Here is a 17,973-nt window from a genome sequence, read left to right on the forward strand (position 1 = left end):
AAAGGGAACTTGTCACAAGATTTGACCGGCATTATGGTCCTGTGCAGTTGCACTTTGATCTGTCCTACTCAGGGCCGATCAAAGTGCACTAATACGCAGGCGCAAGGAAAGCTTAAAGACCAGGAGGGTAGACCAAAGTGTGCCTGTGCAGGACCGCAATGCTGACTTGTGTGGATGATGTAGGACACGTCATCCATTCTCGGCTGAGTAGAAGGAGGACAGCGATCGCCACAGAGAGGAGGCACTGCGCCAAAAAGCAGTAATGGCCATCAGACCAGACCGCCCCCTGGGTGAGTATTATAAAAGTGATTTTTACGTTATACAGAGCATCCTGGGCATGTATATACTGTATTCTGGAATACTGTATATAAGAGCTCACTGGTGGTGGTCACAGCTTATAGTCGCCAAATCTGGTGACAGGTTCTCTTTAAAATTCTGTATTGTGCTGATCCTCAGTTATTTCTCCTAGAAATGCATGAAAAAGCTAACAACTGGAGGTTACCATTCCCTACAGTCTTATACTGTCTAATCAGTTCTGACAGTCACAGTATGAAGGCACACTTCCATTTGACAAGGGGAACAGTAACACTTAGTTGTCATTTTTTGACCATAAATTTCTAGGAGAAAGAATAAAGGAATGGTACAACACATAGTTCTCAAGATGTCCCAGAATTGTTATATCATGGGTAAGGGTGGCTTTACGCGCTTCGATATTTGTCCAGATATTGCTAGCATGCGACCCACCCCCTTCGTTTGTGCGAAACGGGCATATCACTGCCCGTCGCGCACAAAATCGCGCACCCCCATCACACATACTTACCTGCATAGCGACTTCGCTGTGACCGGCGTACCGCCTCCTTTCTACGGGGGCGGGCCGTTCGGTGTCACAGCGACGTCACTAAGCGGCCGCCCAATGAAAGCGGAGGGGCGGAGATGAGCGGGACGAACATCCCGCCCATCTCCTTCCTTCCACATTGTGGCCGGCGGCAGGTAAGGAGATGTTCCTCGTTCCTACGGGGGTCACACACAGCGATGTGCACTGCCGCAGGAACGAGGAACAACAACGGCAAAGCGATAGTATCGATAATTGGGAGCGGACCCCCATGTCAACGAGGAGCGATTTTGGACGTTTTTGCAACGATCCAAAATCGCTCCTTGGAGTCACACACTACGAGATCGCTACAGCGGCCGGATGTGCGTCACAAAATCCGTGACCCCAACGAGATCGCTGCAGCAAAATCGTAGCGTGTAAAGCCCGCTTAATAGAAATATTTAGTAATACAGATTAGAGCTGACAGGTCTCCTATAATTACTTGATTTGGTTGAATACATAGTCCATACCACAATGATACAGAAGTCCTTTCCCATTCCCGGCTGTAAGTGCTGTCATAGGACAAAGCTTAAGGACACCAAGTAATTTAGTTTTCTGAAGAACCTGAAGATGCCACAATGGACTAAATATTAGATTTGGCCACAAATATCTATTTGTCAATGTAGATCGGTGGTAGTCTTCATGAGGGAATGTTCTACCTGATGTTTGATGACTTTTATTGGAGACTTCAGGCCAATGTGTGATAATGGTTCCATAGTCTTCCTATCAATTGTTCTAGCAGTGTTTACCAATTCAGGGCTTCCTGAAATCGGATTTCCTACTTAACAACACCCTTCCCATGGCTGATTGACAGATCATTTGCTCTAGTAGAAGGCCACTGATCTGTCAATCAGCCGGGTGAAGGGGCTGTTAAATAGGAAATACAGCCTACTCTAACTAGAACAGAATCTAGTAGTGCATGATCACGTGGAAATGCACTTCCAGACTTTACTGTGACTCCTCACTACTGTAGCCATGCTTTGGGGGTCATAAATGGGTTGACTGGCTTATCTCTTAAAGGGCTACACAATCATATCATTCGTCACTCCCCAATGCAACTGTAAACACAATTTCAAAACAATTTTTACTAAAGAGTGATGCTTTGAGGTCATAGAGGTATCAACTGGGGAATCTTATAAAGGACTACACAGTCATGTAAGTAACCTGGGTGGGGAGCTTAACGTTTCTGACAGGCTCCCTTTAAAAATAATCAGCATTCCAAGTAGTATTGATGATATAAGCCTAGTTAAACACTCAGTGACATTTCTGTCTGTTATCTCAGACCTTCTTCAGGCAGATTGCTACATGTAAATATATGGGGAACAAGCGTCTCTCAGCAGTGGCTGATGCCATATTTCTGCAGCACTTTGCTTGTTTAATATATATACTGTATATGTGTATTATACATATATATATATATATATATATATATACAGTATATATATGTACACTTTGTAATTTGTTTGTCTGAAGGCTTTTTAATTACAGACAACATGGTCACTGTGTGTTTTCAGAGGTTATCTGGGACATTCCTTTTTTTTCCCCATGGGGCTGAGGAGTCTCAGACTGCTCCTGCTTCCGGTGAAGTCACGTTGACAGGGCATCTTCTTCTCTTCTGCTCCACTCTGTTGATGGGGGGTCACTGCCAATGTCCTGCTGATTGACAGAAGGCTCCTTGCTGTCTGAGCAAAGTCCCGGATAACCCCTTTAACTGCTGTGTCAAGTAGCTTTACATTGTGTCAAAAATGGAGTGGAACCCATCTCATTTACAAATCCGTAGTTAGTGGCATATATCTTTCTATGTACCAGCTTTTTCTGAAAAGTAAACTGAAGCCGACATTTATACTATAACATGGTCTCTTCAAGAATCATAATTTCAAGTCCAAATAATGAAAAATATTACTTAAAAATACAAAATATAGTAATATTTACATGCAATTCTGGTTTTACCTAAACTTTTTGGATATTTTCAATGGTAAGGCACTCAGACATAAAATACTAGTTACGAAGCACACAAAGCATACTCAGTGATGAATAAATAAGGTATTTCTATTAAAAAGTAGAGATTTTGCGACAAAAACTTGAAAGAAATTCTATACAAAACTGAAGATGGTATTCTAGTACTTGGGTTGTGTTTAATCTATCTTCAAAGAGGGACGGAAAAAGATGTAATTACTGTTTTTTGGCGCTAATGCTGAGGCTACATGTGACCCCCTCCACATTAAAAATATATTTATGCAAATTGTCAGTCAGAGGTGTTTAATTAAGCCCTTCAGCCTTCATGCAAATCCAGTACACAGCTTTACTGCGGAGACTCTGCAGGGCATGTCAGAACGTGTTCATCATCTCATCCTCGTGCTACGATGACGGATGTAGAGCTTGTATGTATTCTGCAGGGTTTTACCCCGGTATCTAGCTATACTGCTTATCCTGAGCTTTATTCTCTTCCTACATAATTTACTAGTATAAAATTCTACATAAATAAATACCAACATTTTATGTACTAACCTGAATATTGTATATGGAAATATTCAGATTTAAAGTGATATAGCAGCTTTGACTCACTAACAGGAACAACGAGGTATCCATTACGTCTAGAGGAAAGGAGGTTTAATAATAAACACAGCCGAAGATTCTTTACTGTAAGAGCAGTGAGGATAGAGAACTCTCTACCACCTAAAGCCTGCTTTACACGGTACGACCGATTGTGCGATTTCACAATCGATCGTACCCGCCCCCGTCCTTTTTGCGTCACGGGCAAATCGCTGCCCGTGTTGCACAAAATTAGTAACCCCCGTCACACATACTTACCTCTCGTGCGACCTCGCTGTGGGCGGCGAACGTCCACTTCCTGGAGTGGGAGGGACGTTCGGCGTCACAGTGACGTCACACGGCCGCCGGCCAATCAGAGCGGAGGGGCGGAGATGAGCAGGATGTAAACATCCCGCCCACCTCCTTCCTTCCACATAGAGCCGGCGGCGGCCGCGGGAGGCAGGTGAGCTGCTCATCGTTCCCGTGGTGTCACACGGAGCGGCGTGTGCTACCACGGAAACGATGGCCAACTAAATTAAACGATTTTATGGAACCTAACGAGCAGTACCCGACTCATGATTTGTGAGCGATACTGCGTTGCTAGGAGGTGTCACACAGGCCGGCATCGCCAGCGATGCCGGATTTGCGTCACAAAAACCGTGACCCCGACGATCTATCGCACGATAGATTGTCTGGTGTAAAGCAGCCTTTAGGTTGTAATGGTTGATTCATTATTAAAATTTAACAGAGGCCTGGTGCATTTCTTGAAAAATATAATATTACTGGTTATGTGCAGTAGATTCTGTGATGGGGCGTTGATCCAGGGAACTAGTCTGATTGCCGTATGTGGAGTCGGGAAGGAATTTTTCCGCTCATGTGGTGCTTAGTGTCTGCCCCATTGGGTTTTTTGCCTTCCTCTGAATCAACATGTTAAGCCTGCTTTACACCTTACGATCCAGCATATAATATCGTATGCGATCGTAACCGCCCCCATCGTATGTGCTGCACGTTCAATTTGTTGAATGTGTCGCACATACGAGTCACCCCCCGTCACACGTACTTACCCGTTCATATGACCTCAATGTGGGCGGCGAACGTCCACTTCCTGGAGTGGGAGGGATGTTTGGCGTCCCAGCGACGTCACGCGTCAGCCGGCCAATAGAAGCGGAAGGGCGGAGCTGAGCGGGACGTAAACATCCCGCCCACCTCCTTCCTTCCGCATCACCGGCCGGGAGCCGCAGGACGCAGGTAAGATCTGTTCATCGTTCCCGGGGTGTCACACACTGCGATGTGTGCTACCCCAGGTACGATGAACAATCTGACGTTCAATTCATGAGGAATGAACGACGTGCGTGCAATGAACGTTTTACAGTTCAATCGCAATCGCACGTACCTGTCACACACTGCAATGTACCTTACGATGTCGGATGTGCGTCACTTACGACGTGACCCCGCCGACACATCGTAAGATATATTGTAGTGTGTAAAGCGGGCTTTAGACTATGGGTTGAACTCGATGGACGTAAGTCTACTTTCAACTTTAAACACTATGAAATGTTATTAAAGTGTTTCTCCATCCATAAGAAATATACCATGAATGCGAATAAGCTTACTACAATCCTCTCCATTGGGCATTGATGCTATATTTGTTCCATGTTTAGCCGAGATTTACCATTCTCTCTCCTACATGTTTCATAATCCGTTAAAGCCACTTTCTCCCATAAGGGTCTGGTCCATATACTGTACATGTGATCTCTAACCAAGTGACTACTGATCAGACCAGGGATATGAGCTCTCCATCGTGCCATTTTGTAAGCCATAAGCCACTTTAGGGCTCTGGCCCATGAACCAGAAGGCTTACACACAACAGATCAATCTACCAACTGAAGGTACCCAATGATGACAGCCACTGATATCTCAGGCCAAAACTAGGTTCAGCTGTCCCATCTTTTGTGCATTCAGGGTATGGTAAATAGACGTTATACCACTCACTTGTGAAAAAGGGGGGCACGATTTTGAGGTATAATGAGGGTCATGATAACTAGTGTTTTAACAATAGTGCCCACAAAAAAAGTAATAACAACCTGTCTTCTTTCACCACAAAATGAAAATGCCCACCATTATTATTTTCAAGAAGACATTGCTAATGTATTCTGGCAGATAAGGGGGCATTATTATGGTTTTAGGACAGAAAGGTGACACTATTATTGTCTAAGCTGCATTATTATTGATTAGAGGTACCAAGGTGGTACTTTCTATACAGATAACAGTGGGTATTATTAGTTTCAAGGGCACACAGATGGGTACTATCACTGTGTGGGGCATGAAAGGGGTGCTATTGTTTGTAGCCTCTGAGAAGATATTATTATTATTTATTATTATATATAGTATAATGTAATGGGCCCCCATTATTATATATAGTATAATGTAATGGGCCCCCATTATTATATGTAGTATAATGTAATGGACCCCCATTATTATATATAGTATAATGTAATGGGCCCCCATTATTATATATAATATAATGTAATGGGCCCCCATTATTATATATAGTATAATGTAATGGGCCCCCATTATTATATATAGTATGATGTAATGGGCCCCCATTATTATATATAGTATAATGTAATGGGCCTCCACTATTATATAAAGTATAATATAATAGGCCCCCATTATTTTGTAGAGGGAAAAGTGGGCTAATTATTGTTTCGGTCTCAATAAATGCTTTGGACACAATATAGGGCAACGCTTAGAACTATGTCAATATACTGTACGTTCAGCAATAAAGGTAAAAATGGGGCAGCAAGGAGCACAGTATTGTGAACATCAGTAGGTGGGAAGAATGTAAGCATCATAGAAAATTGAAGAACCAAAAATGCACGAGAAGCACACTCTCCATGATGGTCTAGGCAAGATGGAGAAGAAAATGTAAAGTGAAAAAGATGGGTTTTATTCAGTAACACCATGCTAATATTACTGGGTATTATTTGTATTTGTATAGTGGTATTATTTGCATTATAGATCTTTATATAGAGACTGTGATCACAGTACATAATATGTCACTGTGTTGTTAGTACAGTATTTCCGCATTTGATGCTTCACTTTTAATTTTGCCAAGTGCCACAAAACCAACCCTGACCATTACTGATATTCTGATATGGATTCATGTGATCTTCCTCCGTACAGGAAATAAAAGAACTTGCATTTTGACCTCAACTTTTATTCCCCCTGCTGTGTAAACCCAGCCATAAGGCCTAATCTATATATATAATTGCCTTATTCTGTCTGTCTGTCTGTCTGTCTATCTGTCTGTCTGTCATGCTCCAAAATTGTGTCCTTTCGGTGACACAAAGCTGAGTGGCCGCTGGGCTCGCCATGGCCCCGCCCCCCCACACCGATTGGCCGCTCGCCCAGGCTGCGCCCCCACACGGATTGGCCAGCCGCTCGCCCAGGCTCCGCCCCCCCCACAGATTGGCCTCTCGCCCCGGCACCCTGCAGGCATTGGCAATTCGGCCACGCCCCGCCCCCCTCACGCAATGCACGCTAGCTCTGGCCCCGCCCCCTCCCTCTCCCCGCCCATTCCCCGAACTGACACGGCTGTCACGGAGGTGAGTACTGTACTCCCCCTCCCCCTCCCCCTCCCCCCCCCCCGCGCATTCCCCGAACTGACACGGCTGTCACGGAGGTGAGTACTGTACTCCCCCTCCCCCTCCCCCTCCCTCTCCCCGCCCATTCCCCGAACTGACACGGCTGTCACGGAGGTGAGTACTGTACTCCCCCTCCCCCTCCCCCTCCCCCCCCCCCGCGCATTCCCCGAACTGACACGGCTGTCACGGAGGTGAGTACTGTACTCCCCCAACACCCCCCCCCCCCCGGCCCCCGCTCGCACGGGAGTGGTGTGGATACGTTGGTAACCATGCTCGCATGGTTACAAGCGCATCAAGGTCCTGCTGCAGCGGAAGATCCACACGCACACACATAACAGCACACACACAAACATACACACACATCAGATCACACTCACTCTCACACACACACACCTCACACACACCTCACACACACCTCACATCGCATCCACACACTCACAGCATCCGGCGATATCGCTTGCTTCTCGGCCTCGATACTGTGCTGTTGTGATCTTCCAGGACCTGACGGAGGATCACATGGCCAGAGGCATGTGGTATGTCCGGATGTTGTGAGTATCAGCGCGTATGTGCGATATCGTCAGTGTCTGTGTGTGTGAGTGGATGCGATCGGGTGTGTGTGAGTGGATGCGATCGGGTGTGTGTGAGTGGATGCGATCGGGTGTGTGTGAGTGGATGCGATCGGGTGTGTGTGAGTGGATGCGATCGGGTGTGTGTGAGTGGATGCGATCGGGTGTGTGAGTGTCGGCAGAGGAGCACGGCGTGCTGGAGGAGGCTGGGAGCAGAGAGGCTGATCATGGGGAAGGCTGGGAGGAGAGAGGCTGATGCTGGGGGAGGCTGGGAGGGGGAGGCTGATGCTGGGGGAGGCTGGGACGAGGGAGGCTGATGCTGGTGGAGGCTGATGCTTGGGGAGGCTGATGCTGGGGGAGGCTGGAAGGAGAGAGGCTAATGCTGGTGGAGGCTGATGCTTGGGGAGGCTGATGCTGGGGGAGACTGGGAGGGGAAGGCTGATGCTGAGGGAGGCTGGGAGGAAGGAGGCTGGGAGAAGAGAGGCTGATCCTGGGGAAGGCTGGGAACGGGAGGCTGATGCTGATGGAGGCTGGAAGGAGAGAGGCTGATGCTGGGGGAGGCTGGAAGGAAAGAGGCTGATGCTGGTGGAGGCTGATGCTTGGGGAGGCTGATGCTGGGGGAGACTGGGAGCGGAAGGCTGATGCTGAGGGAGGCTGGGAGGGGGAGGCTGGGAGGAAGGAGGCTGGGAGGAAGGAGGCTGGGAGGAGAGAGGCTGATCCTGGGGAAGGCTGGGAAGGGGAGGCTGATGCTGGGGGAGGCTGGAAGGAGAGAGGCTGATGCTGGTGGAGGCTGATGCTTGGGGAGGCTGATGCTGGGGGAGACTGGGAGCGGAAGGCTGATGCTGAGGGAGGCTGGGAGGGGGAGGCTGGGAGGAAGGAGGCTGGGAGGAGAGAGGCTGATCCTCGGGAAGGCTGGGAAGGGGAGGCTGATGCTGAGGGAAGCTGGAAGGAGAGAGGCTGATGCTGGGGGAGGCTGGAAGGAGAGAGGCTGAGGCTGGGAGGAGAGAGGCTGATGCTGGGGAAGGCTGATGCTGAGGGAGGCTGGGAGGGGAAAGCTGATGCTGGGGAAGGCTGGGAGGACGGAGGCTTGGAGGAGAGAGGCTGATCCTGGGGAAGGCTGGGAGAGGGAGGCTGATGCTGGAGGAGGCTGGAAGGAGAGAGGCTGATGCTGGCGGAGGCTGATGCTGGGGGAGGCTGGAAGGAGAGAGGCTGATGCTGGTGGAGGCTGATGCTTGGGGAGGCTGGGAGAGGGAGGCTGATGCTGAGGGAGGCTGGGAGGAGGGAGGCTGGGAGAGGTAGGCTGAGAGAAGAGAGGCTGATGCACACACACACACACACACGCGCGCGCACTGCACAACACACCACACACACACACACACACACTGGGAACCACAAACAACTGCCCTACACAGACACCCACACACACAGACAACGCTGCACACACACAACACCCAACACACAAACACCGCGGCACACACAAATATACGCACATACCGCACAACACACACATTGCACAAAACATACCTCCCCCCAAAACACACCACACACACACAAACCGCGCAACACACACACAACGCTACAGACACACAGCGCTCCACAAACAATGCAACACACGCAACACACATACAACACCGCTCTCACCCCCCGTCACACCCAGACAACACCCAGAACATGTACAGCGCCTACACAAACACTTGGTAACTACACACAACAACATCTCTATATATATATATATATATATAACAAAAATCATACATGAACTACACAATACGTAAATTCTAGAATACCCGATGCGTAGAATCGGGCCACCTTCTAGTATAAATATATTTCTCAATCACCTTGTTGCAATGTCTTGTAGGTAGCTCTGTTTAACCATGACAGCTATCTTTCTAAACTATAGTAAATAAAATTAAATCCGTTAAAGAGGATCTTTCACAAATTTTGTTATTAAGTTAAACTCAGTATCTCCTTAAGTTCGTGCTGCTACAGTGATTCTGGAACAGTTTTTCTTTTCCAAAATTCTGCCCCTCAAAAATAACAATGGAAATTTTCCTGTCAACCAACTGGCCGTTTACCATAGAACTTCTGTGTGGCCGTGACCGTGTTTTTATTAGCCAGCATCAGAGGAGAAAAGGCAAATACCCAAAGAGAAGTTGTGGGATATACGCCCAGTTGGTTGTAAAGAACATTTGCATCATTAATACCAAGGGACATAAACTGGGAATGGAGGGGCAGAGAAGATTAAGAAAAACTGTTCCCAAATCAATGGAGCAGCCCTAATTAGAGGAGATTCTCAGTTTAAATAAAAAGAAAATCCAGTGACAGGTCCTCTTTAAGGTCAGACTGCACAAGACATATACTGCCATCCTCTTTTAATATGCTGTCAATAGCTGTGGAAAAAAAGAGCAATAACGTGAAAGAGGAAAACAGATGTTCAAATCATGGGAAATGCAATCTGACTTCCTATAAATCTAAAGCTGGTGGCATGTACCATGTAAGCATTCTCATATTTTTGAGTTAGCAGAACAGAACCAAAATTATCTTAGGCATAACGTTTGGTTAGTTACTGTAGCGAGGAGATAAGGATGGTACAGGGGCTCCCCAGCTGATCCTAAACCCCGCTTTACACACTACAATATATCTTGCGATGTGTTGGCGGGGTCACGTCGTAAGTGACGCACATCCGGCATCGTAAGGTACATTGTAGTGTGTGACAGGTACGTGCGATTGCGATTGAACGTTAAAACGTTCATCGCATGCACGTCGTTCAATTCCTAAAAATTGAACATCAGATTGTTCATCGTACTCGGGGTAGCACACATCGCAGTGTGTGACAGCCCGGGAACGATGAACAATCTTACCTGTGTCCTGCAGCTCCAGGCCAGCAATGCAGAAGGAAGAGGTGGGCGAGATGTTTACGTCTCGCTCATCTCCGCCCCTCCGCTTCTATTGGCCGGCTGCCGCGTGACGTCGATGTGACGCCGAACGTCCCTCCCACTCCATGAAGTGGACGTTCGCCGCCCACATCGAGGTCGTATGGACAGGTAAGTACGTGTGACGGGGGTTAATCGTTTGTGCGGCACATTCAACAAATTGAACACATACGATGGGGGGCGGTTACGATCGCATACGATATCGTATGCGAAATCGTAACATGTAAAGCAGGCTTAAGACTGGGATCCCTGTGCTGTCCCTTATCCCGACAGTCTACTTAATGGTAGTCAGGGTAGAGCCTCCAATGTGACCCTGTCTCCCATCCTGGCCCTGGTGACTAAGTTCCTTCCACCCAGGGAGCAGACTAGGACGGAGATCTCTAGAACCCACCAACAAGGAATGATTAACATGGGTAAAAGATAAGTCATACAAAAACCTGCACCAGGGGATAACCAAAGGGTACAAAGGAAAAGTGGTAATAGAGACAACTAACTACAATCACAGCAGATAGCAGTAGAGTAACAACAAGTCCTCTCTGCTCCCTGGCTAGCTCCTAACTGAGTAGAATAACCAGCAACCTCTCCAGGAAGCAGAGGGACTAAATACAGTCTGGAAGTGCTTAACTGAAGTCAGCTGGGCATGTCTGCCGCAGCACTAGGGAAGGAGTTAACCCTTAAGTGCCCAAAGGAAAAAAGCAACGTTTAAATGTTCATGGTCTCAGATGGAAAATGAAAAGGCTAACCCTGAGACTGTCCTTATACACGTGATAGTTACTAGAGATGAGTGAACCCCTGGAAATTCGGTTTGGAGGGTTCAGCCAGACTTTAGATAAGGTTTGGGAACTAGACATTAGCGGTCATTAACTGGGCAGTTCGGGTCTCCACCCACATGGAGCCAGCCATAAACAGAACACTTCTGTGTATGTGTGTATGCAGCCAAGATTTTTCCTTTTTTTTGGGTGCATATTACATCAGATCACGCTGTTGTTACCTCCAGTGAGAACCATTCAAACACTGCAAGTGGCTTCTACTCGGCTATTGACCAAGCATACCCGAGCACAGCAATGCTCGCTAGAGTGGTTTGCATACATAAAGCACTTTAACGCTGAACTCAAACACCACTTTTCAATTTTCTAGAGCTAAGCGAACCTGAAGTTTGCACCGAACCCAGAGTACACCAAAAAAACAAAGTTTGGGATTGGTATTTGGGTGCTTTATGCATGATGACCACTCGAGCAAGCATCGCTGTGATCGGATACGCTCAGTGTTCAGCCCAGTGTGAGCTGCTCGCATTGTTTGAATGGTTCACACTGGGGGTAACAATAGCATTATTGGATGTAGTGTGTGCAAAAACAAATGAAAACCACTCACCCCCCCGGAAGTGATCTCTTTATGACTGGCTGCATGTGGGCAGAGACCTGAACTGCCCAATCAGTGACTTCCAATGGGGTCAAGTCCGAGTCCTAAACTGAACTTTATCTAAAGTTCGGCTGAACCCACCGAACCGAACTTCCACAGGTCCACTTATCTCTACTGGTCGGTACGAACACCGAACTTTACTTTTCAGGTTCGCTCATCTCTAATAGTTATTATTATTATTATTTATTTATAGAGCACCATTAATTCCATGGTGCTGTACATGAGAAGGGGGTTACATGCAAAATACATATACAAGTTACAGTAGACAGACTAGTACAGAGGGAAGAGGACCCTACCCTTGCGGGCTTACATTCTATAGGATTATGGGGAGGAGACAGTAGGTGGGGTGTAGATTGGGCGGCAGCTCCGCACGGTGGTGGGGCGGCAGCTCCGCACGGTGGTGCGGCGGTAGTTACACAATATCTGGCACTGTATAGCATGTATGGCCTATGGCAGCTATTTGGCATTGCTTTTCCAAGGGTATTTAGTCAGAAGGTTAGGGCAGCAATCTGAATCTTTGCCCTGGATGAAACAAAACCTAGCTACTACACAGTGGTGTCTGTGCCCATCAGCGGCTGTCATTCAGGAGCTCTACACATGTGGCACAGAGCGTCCATAAGATTCCTGTCTTCTTGCTATTCACTAATTTCTGAGCAAAAACAAATGCTGCATTCTTGTCAATACCTGACACGTTTTATTAATGTGCCCTCCTGCGGGTTATGAAAGCTGGACATTGATGTTCTTATGGCAGGTCTTCACTTCGCACACAAATCATAAAAAGGGTCTTGGCACCTCATAGAGTATCAATACCCATTTCATTATGGACAATGGTTACAACCCCAAGGGAAGTATTTTTACAAAAAAAATACCTCACCCTTCAAAATAGACTCTCTTAGTACATACCTTGTAAATATTCACATAAAAGGAATCATAAAACATAGAAAGTTTCAGCACCCAACCTATTCTAGTCATGTAACAGAAAGAGCGGTGTGAGAAGACAGCTGTTGTCTCCATCAATGGCCTGTCAATGTGTGCTCAGCTTTGTCATTAGGACAGAGCGGTGTCATTCAGCTCCGAACAGGACAGGTGCACGCTGGAAAGAAACCTTCCAAACTTAGAGACCACAAACTCTCCCTTTCCCACAAATCTTTATTGTCTGTGTAAGGTAGCTGAGGTCATATCTCGTCATTGCACTATTCTACATTGTATTTCTGTATGTGTAGTCAAGGAGACACATTTATACAATTTTGACTAGAGCTCTGCATTGGAAAAGAGGTTTTCTCCAAATATATAATGTGAATTTTGGGGCAAGTCTTGCCCTTTAGAAAACACTTCTTAAAATGTGATTCGACTATAATGCATATTGGTGCATGTTTTATGACTACAATATCATTCCTATATCTACTGGCTGGAGACCATAATTTCACATGCCCATTATGTTCTCACATAATCTGGCCACTTAAAAAGCCACTTTAACAACCAAAATAACATCCCACTGTAAATGTCACTGTTTTAGAATCAGTTTTATGGAGCTAATGAAGCCCTCAATGTATGTCCCATTGTACTGAAGGCAAGAACCTGATGCCTACAAAGAAGCTGGAGTTAGTATCATGGTCAACGACTGACATATCCTAGAAGATCTGTCAGAAGTGCCGAAAAAGAAAATATATTAGATTGTCAAATGCTCTATCCAAGGACAATAGTCTCCATGTGCTAACCCCTTCATGGGCACCAGATTCTGTGTTATTTTGGCACTGTATGTGATGGTGGTATTATTACAAATTAATAATATTTGGGCAAAGTATGGTGATAATTTAGCCTTACTATGGCAGTTTATGTATTTTGCTGTTTGGTTATTTTTAGGTACGGTTTAGCACTATTCTTTACTAAGTAATATAGGGTATTTCTCTACAGTGATCTGGTTTTCATGGCTCTACAACTGTCCTAGATTGAACCTTACACAGTTATATAAACCACTGCTACACAATGTTGTGCACATGGTATGTTTTGTTCCTCTGTGACATATTGAGATTTATTATTACTTATCTGCACATAATCAACATCTATATGTGAAAGATTCTATTTCTAACACTTATTTAGCCAACAGAGTCCATACATTGAAATCATGACCACCCCCTCCAGCGAAGAGCAAGATCCTACAAAAGCCTCCAGCCTGGCCCGGACATCTGCACTCTATGTGTATGCATAGAGGATGTATAGAAGAAATATAAACCTCAGAGAGCTGATTACTAAAGCAAATATATATATATACACATTGAATAGACTTTACAGGAAAGCTATAGTAAATTAGAAGTTTCAAATGTAAAATACTCAATATACGTATTTTATGTTAGAATATGCTTAAACGCAGAAAATTATTACAATATTGCAAGAATTTACTTCTCTAAAGCAAATTGTAACATAAAATATTGCAATAATTTTAAGTAGTAAAACAAAGGGAAACATAATATCCGGACACTGACAATCCTAATATATATATATATATATATATATATATATATATATATATATATATATGTATATGTATATGTATATGTATATGTATATATATATATATATATATATATATATATATATATATATATATATATATTAGGATTGTCAGTGTCCGGATATTATGTTTCCCTTTGTTTTACTACTTAAAATTATTGCAATATTTTATGTTACAATTTGCTTTAGAGAAGTAAATTCTTGCAATATTGTAATAATTTTCTGCGTTTAAGCATATTCTAACATAAAATACGTATATTGAGTATTTTACATTTGAAACTTCTAATTTACTATAGCTTTCCTGTAAAGTCTATTCAGTGTGTAACAAAGGCATAAGTGATCTATTTTCGTGTGTGTATAGATTTCTTACCAGCTCCTGCTTCAGCCTTCTAAGGTACTGGTCCATATTCTTCATAGATGTGATCAGTTGTGGAAGTCCATGTGATGCCCTTAAGGAATGTCAGCAATCAGTGCCCCAGCCCTGGCAGCACATTGTCATATCCAGGCTGATTCCAGCTCAGCATGTCTTTCTGATGTCATGTTTGTCTTCATATATACTTGTAATGATCTAGAAGTTGTATTCTGTCAATGTCCATTGACTCTCCCGGGACTGGATCATCACTTTGGAGCTTCTTTGCTTTTTGATTGCACTTAGTTCCTCCTTTGAGAATTTGCTAGCTCAGAGTAGAGCAGTTGACAATCTGATTTCTAAGCATGTAGTCTTTCCCAGAGCAATGTGCAGGGATAGCTGCTTTTCTCTGCAGCCAATGGCAGCTCATCCCTCCTAATGAATAGACAAGCCCTGCTGATGAGTAACATGAAGCCCACAAGAGGGGGTTGCTAAAGCGCACTTCACCCTACTGCGTGAACTCAGCAATACACGTCCTATATGTGCTTTCCTCTTAAACTCGCAAACATTACATATAGCGTACAGGCTCCATAGATTGCAGTTGGTTGTAACTTGGATTGACACTAGCGAGGTAACACATTATAACATTCATGTGTTGCTCTTGATGTGTGTTTGACATCTACAGCAGGTCTTACGGTATTTATGGTGTTTATGTGTCACTTTTCATGGTTTTCCTACTAAATCCTTCTTTAGATTGGATTCAGAGCTTGGCCTGGAAAACGCCAATAGAGGATCTAAAGTGAAACATAGATACTGTCACGCTCCCCGGGTCCTCTGCTCCCCTCCCCGGGTCCTCTGCTCCGCTCCCCGGGTCCTCTGCTCCGCTCCCCGGCTCACCTGCCACGCTTCCCGCTCTCCAGCCTCCGGTGCCCGCGCTCCCCAGGCCTCCTGGTCCCCGCTCCCGGCGCCCGTCGGCTTCCCAGTCCCTGGCCGGCTCTCCTGCGTCCTCCTCTCAGCTTCCTGCCATGGCTTCTGGCACCCGGGCCGCGCGCATGCGCATTAGGGCGCGCGCGCGGTCACTGACCCTTTCTTAAAGGGCCAGTGTCCACTGACAGGAAATGAGGCACACAGGTACAGGGTATAAAGGGGGTTAATGTCCAAGGGAGCGGGGCCTGTTCTTCATGTTTTCCCAAGCTAGGAGTCAGGTCTCCTTGTGTTCTGTGAGATACTTACCTCTCTGTCTTCTAGAGCCGATCCTGCATCGCCATCCGGTCCTGCTGTGTCTCGAACCCCGAACGCTGCCCATCTGCCATCCTGACAGTCCGTACCATCTCGGTTCCCTGCGGTGACCCGTCATCTTGCTCCAACGGTTCCGGACCCCGCCTGACATCATCTCGGCTTCCGAACCTGAGTTCCGTCACCCGGACCACCATCAGTAACCTTGTGGTCCCAGGGACTTCTCCATTGTGTTCCAGTGCACGGACTGTCCTGCTACCTAAAGTGCTCCGGCTACCGGACTCCTTTCCCTCATCGGGGAGTTCGGCCCAGTGGATCCACCTCCCGGGTCTGCCCGTCCATCTGGCCCTAACAGATACTATATAAAAAGAAAGCCTATGGGCTCATACATTCAGCAGTATCACGCTACTGTATAATATCCTCACGCTGTATCAGGTGGTCGAGCTCTACAATGTAAAGTTTATGATTATGTAGAGTGCACTGTGTTATGCCTAGTGGTTGGGCTGAGATAGCAGTAGAACTGTAGAGATAGGGTTAAAGAGGTAGTGACAGATGTTGTAAAGAGGTTGGATGGGAGGTCTCAAGAGGAGGCAGTCTAGAATAGGGTTCAAGTGTGAGAAGATGTAGCCTCGGTGCTAGGGCCAGTCAGGGAACCCTGAGGTATTCTGGAGAGGTCCGGAGCCTACGGCTCACCCTGGCGAGCTTAGAAAGTTGTCCGGCTACAGACCCGATGGGACCCAGAATTGGACGAAGGTGAATAGAGTCAGGGGGAAAGAGGCACAGACTCCGGACCTTAAGGATGAGATACAAAATAGCAAAGGGGGACAGATCATGAGGTAGTACACCACACTGAGAGGAAGCAAGCAAAAGAAAGGTCACATCTGTCATAATGGTGTGAAGAATAAAGTGAACTTTCTGGTTGGCTAAGTGAACTCTGGATTCTGGTGCCGTGTGTGTTACTGACTGTCTACAATGAGGACCGTCAGCGGGGTGACGGACACTGGCCTGAAGAAACTAGTAAGTGTCATGCACCCTACTCTCATGAGCATCCAGTCTTAGCGAAGGAGAGCGGCACATGGGTGGCATCTTCCTTCACCCCCTCCATATAATATCCTAATATTAATAATAATAATTTTTATTTATATAGCGTCAACATATTCTGCAGCACTTTACAATTCTAACGATACATATATACATATATACACACAATATCAGACATTACAGAATAACACAATTCTACAGATACCAAGAGGAGCGAGGACCCTGCACATAAGCTTACAACAGGGCTTGTATCGTATTGGCCAGCCATCAATTGAATAAATAGGGGATTTGCATAATGCTGCATGAACCAGCCACCAGTCAGTATGTGTGATTGTGGGTATTGTAAATTAACCAAATTGTTCTTCGTAGTGTGTTCCAGAGAATTGGCACAGCTCGTGAGATGTCTTGGAGATGGGAGTGGGAGGTTCAGATTATAGGGGATGTCAGGTCATTAGCAGAACGGAAAGCACGGGTAAGGTGATAGACAGATGAGGGAGGAGATGAAGAGCAGTGCAAAACTGTCAAGAGCTTTGTGGGTGAGAGTAATAAGTTTATATTGTACTCTGTAGTGGATGAGCAACTAGTGCAATGACTGGCACAAGGTTGAGGCAACGGTGTAGCGGTTGGAAAGGAATAGGATCCTGGCTGCTGCATTCAGGATGGATTGGAGGGGAGAATTTAGTAAGAAGGAGACTGATTAGTAGAGACTGAGTTGCAATAGTCCAGACGAGAATGAATAAGAGCGACAGTAAGGGGTACTTTGCACGTTGCGACATTGCTAGCATCGGCTAGCGATGCCGAGCGTGATAGTACTCATCCCCGTCGCACATACGATATGTTGTGATAGCTGCCGTAGCGAACATTATCG

The 17,973-nt window shown here is 46.0% G+C and overlaps 1 protein-coding gene across 1 annotated transcript in view; it reads right to left on the reverse strand.

Moving 5' to 3' along the window:
- INKA2 (inka box actin regulator 2) overlaps positions 1–15,218 on the reverse strand; it is a 56,561-nt gene extending 41,343 nt beyond the window's left edge. The window contains exon 1 of the mRNA XM_075335577.1: positions 14,850–15,218. Coding sequence (XP_075191692.1) covers positions 14,850–14,894 — 45 coding nt within the window. The 5' untranslated portion in view covers positions 14,895–15,218. The remainder of the gene's footprint in view (positions 1–14,849) is intronic.
- Between the last annotated feature and the right edge of the window lie 2,755 nt (positions 15,219–17,973).

Source organism: Anomaloglossus baeobatrachus, chromosome 2 (genome assembly GCF_048569485.1).
Source record: "Anomaloglossus baeobatrachus isolate aAnoBae1 chromosome 2, aAnoBae1.hap1, whole genome shotgun sequence".
Lineage (NCBI taxonomy): Eukaryota > Metazoa > Chordata > Amphibia > Anura > Aromobatidae > Anomaloglossus > Anomaloglossus baeobatrachus.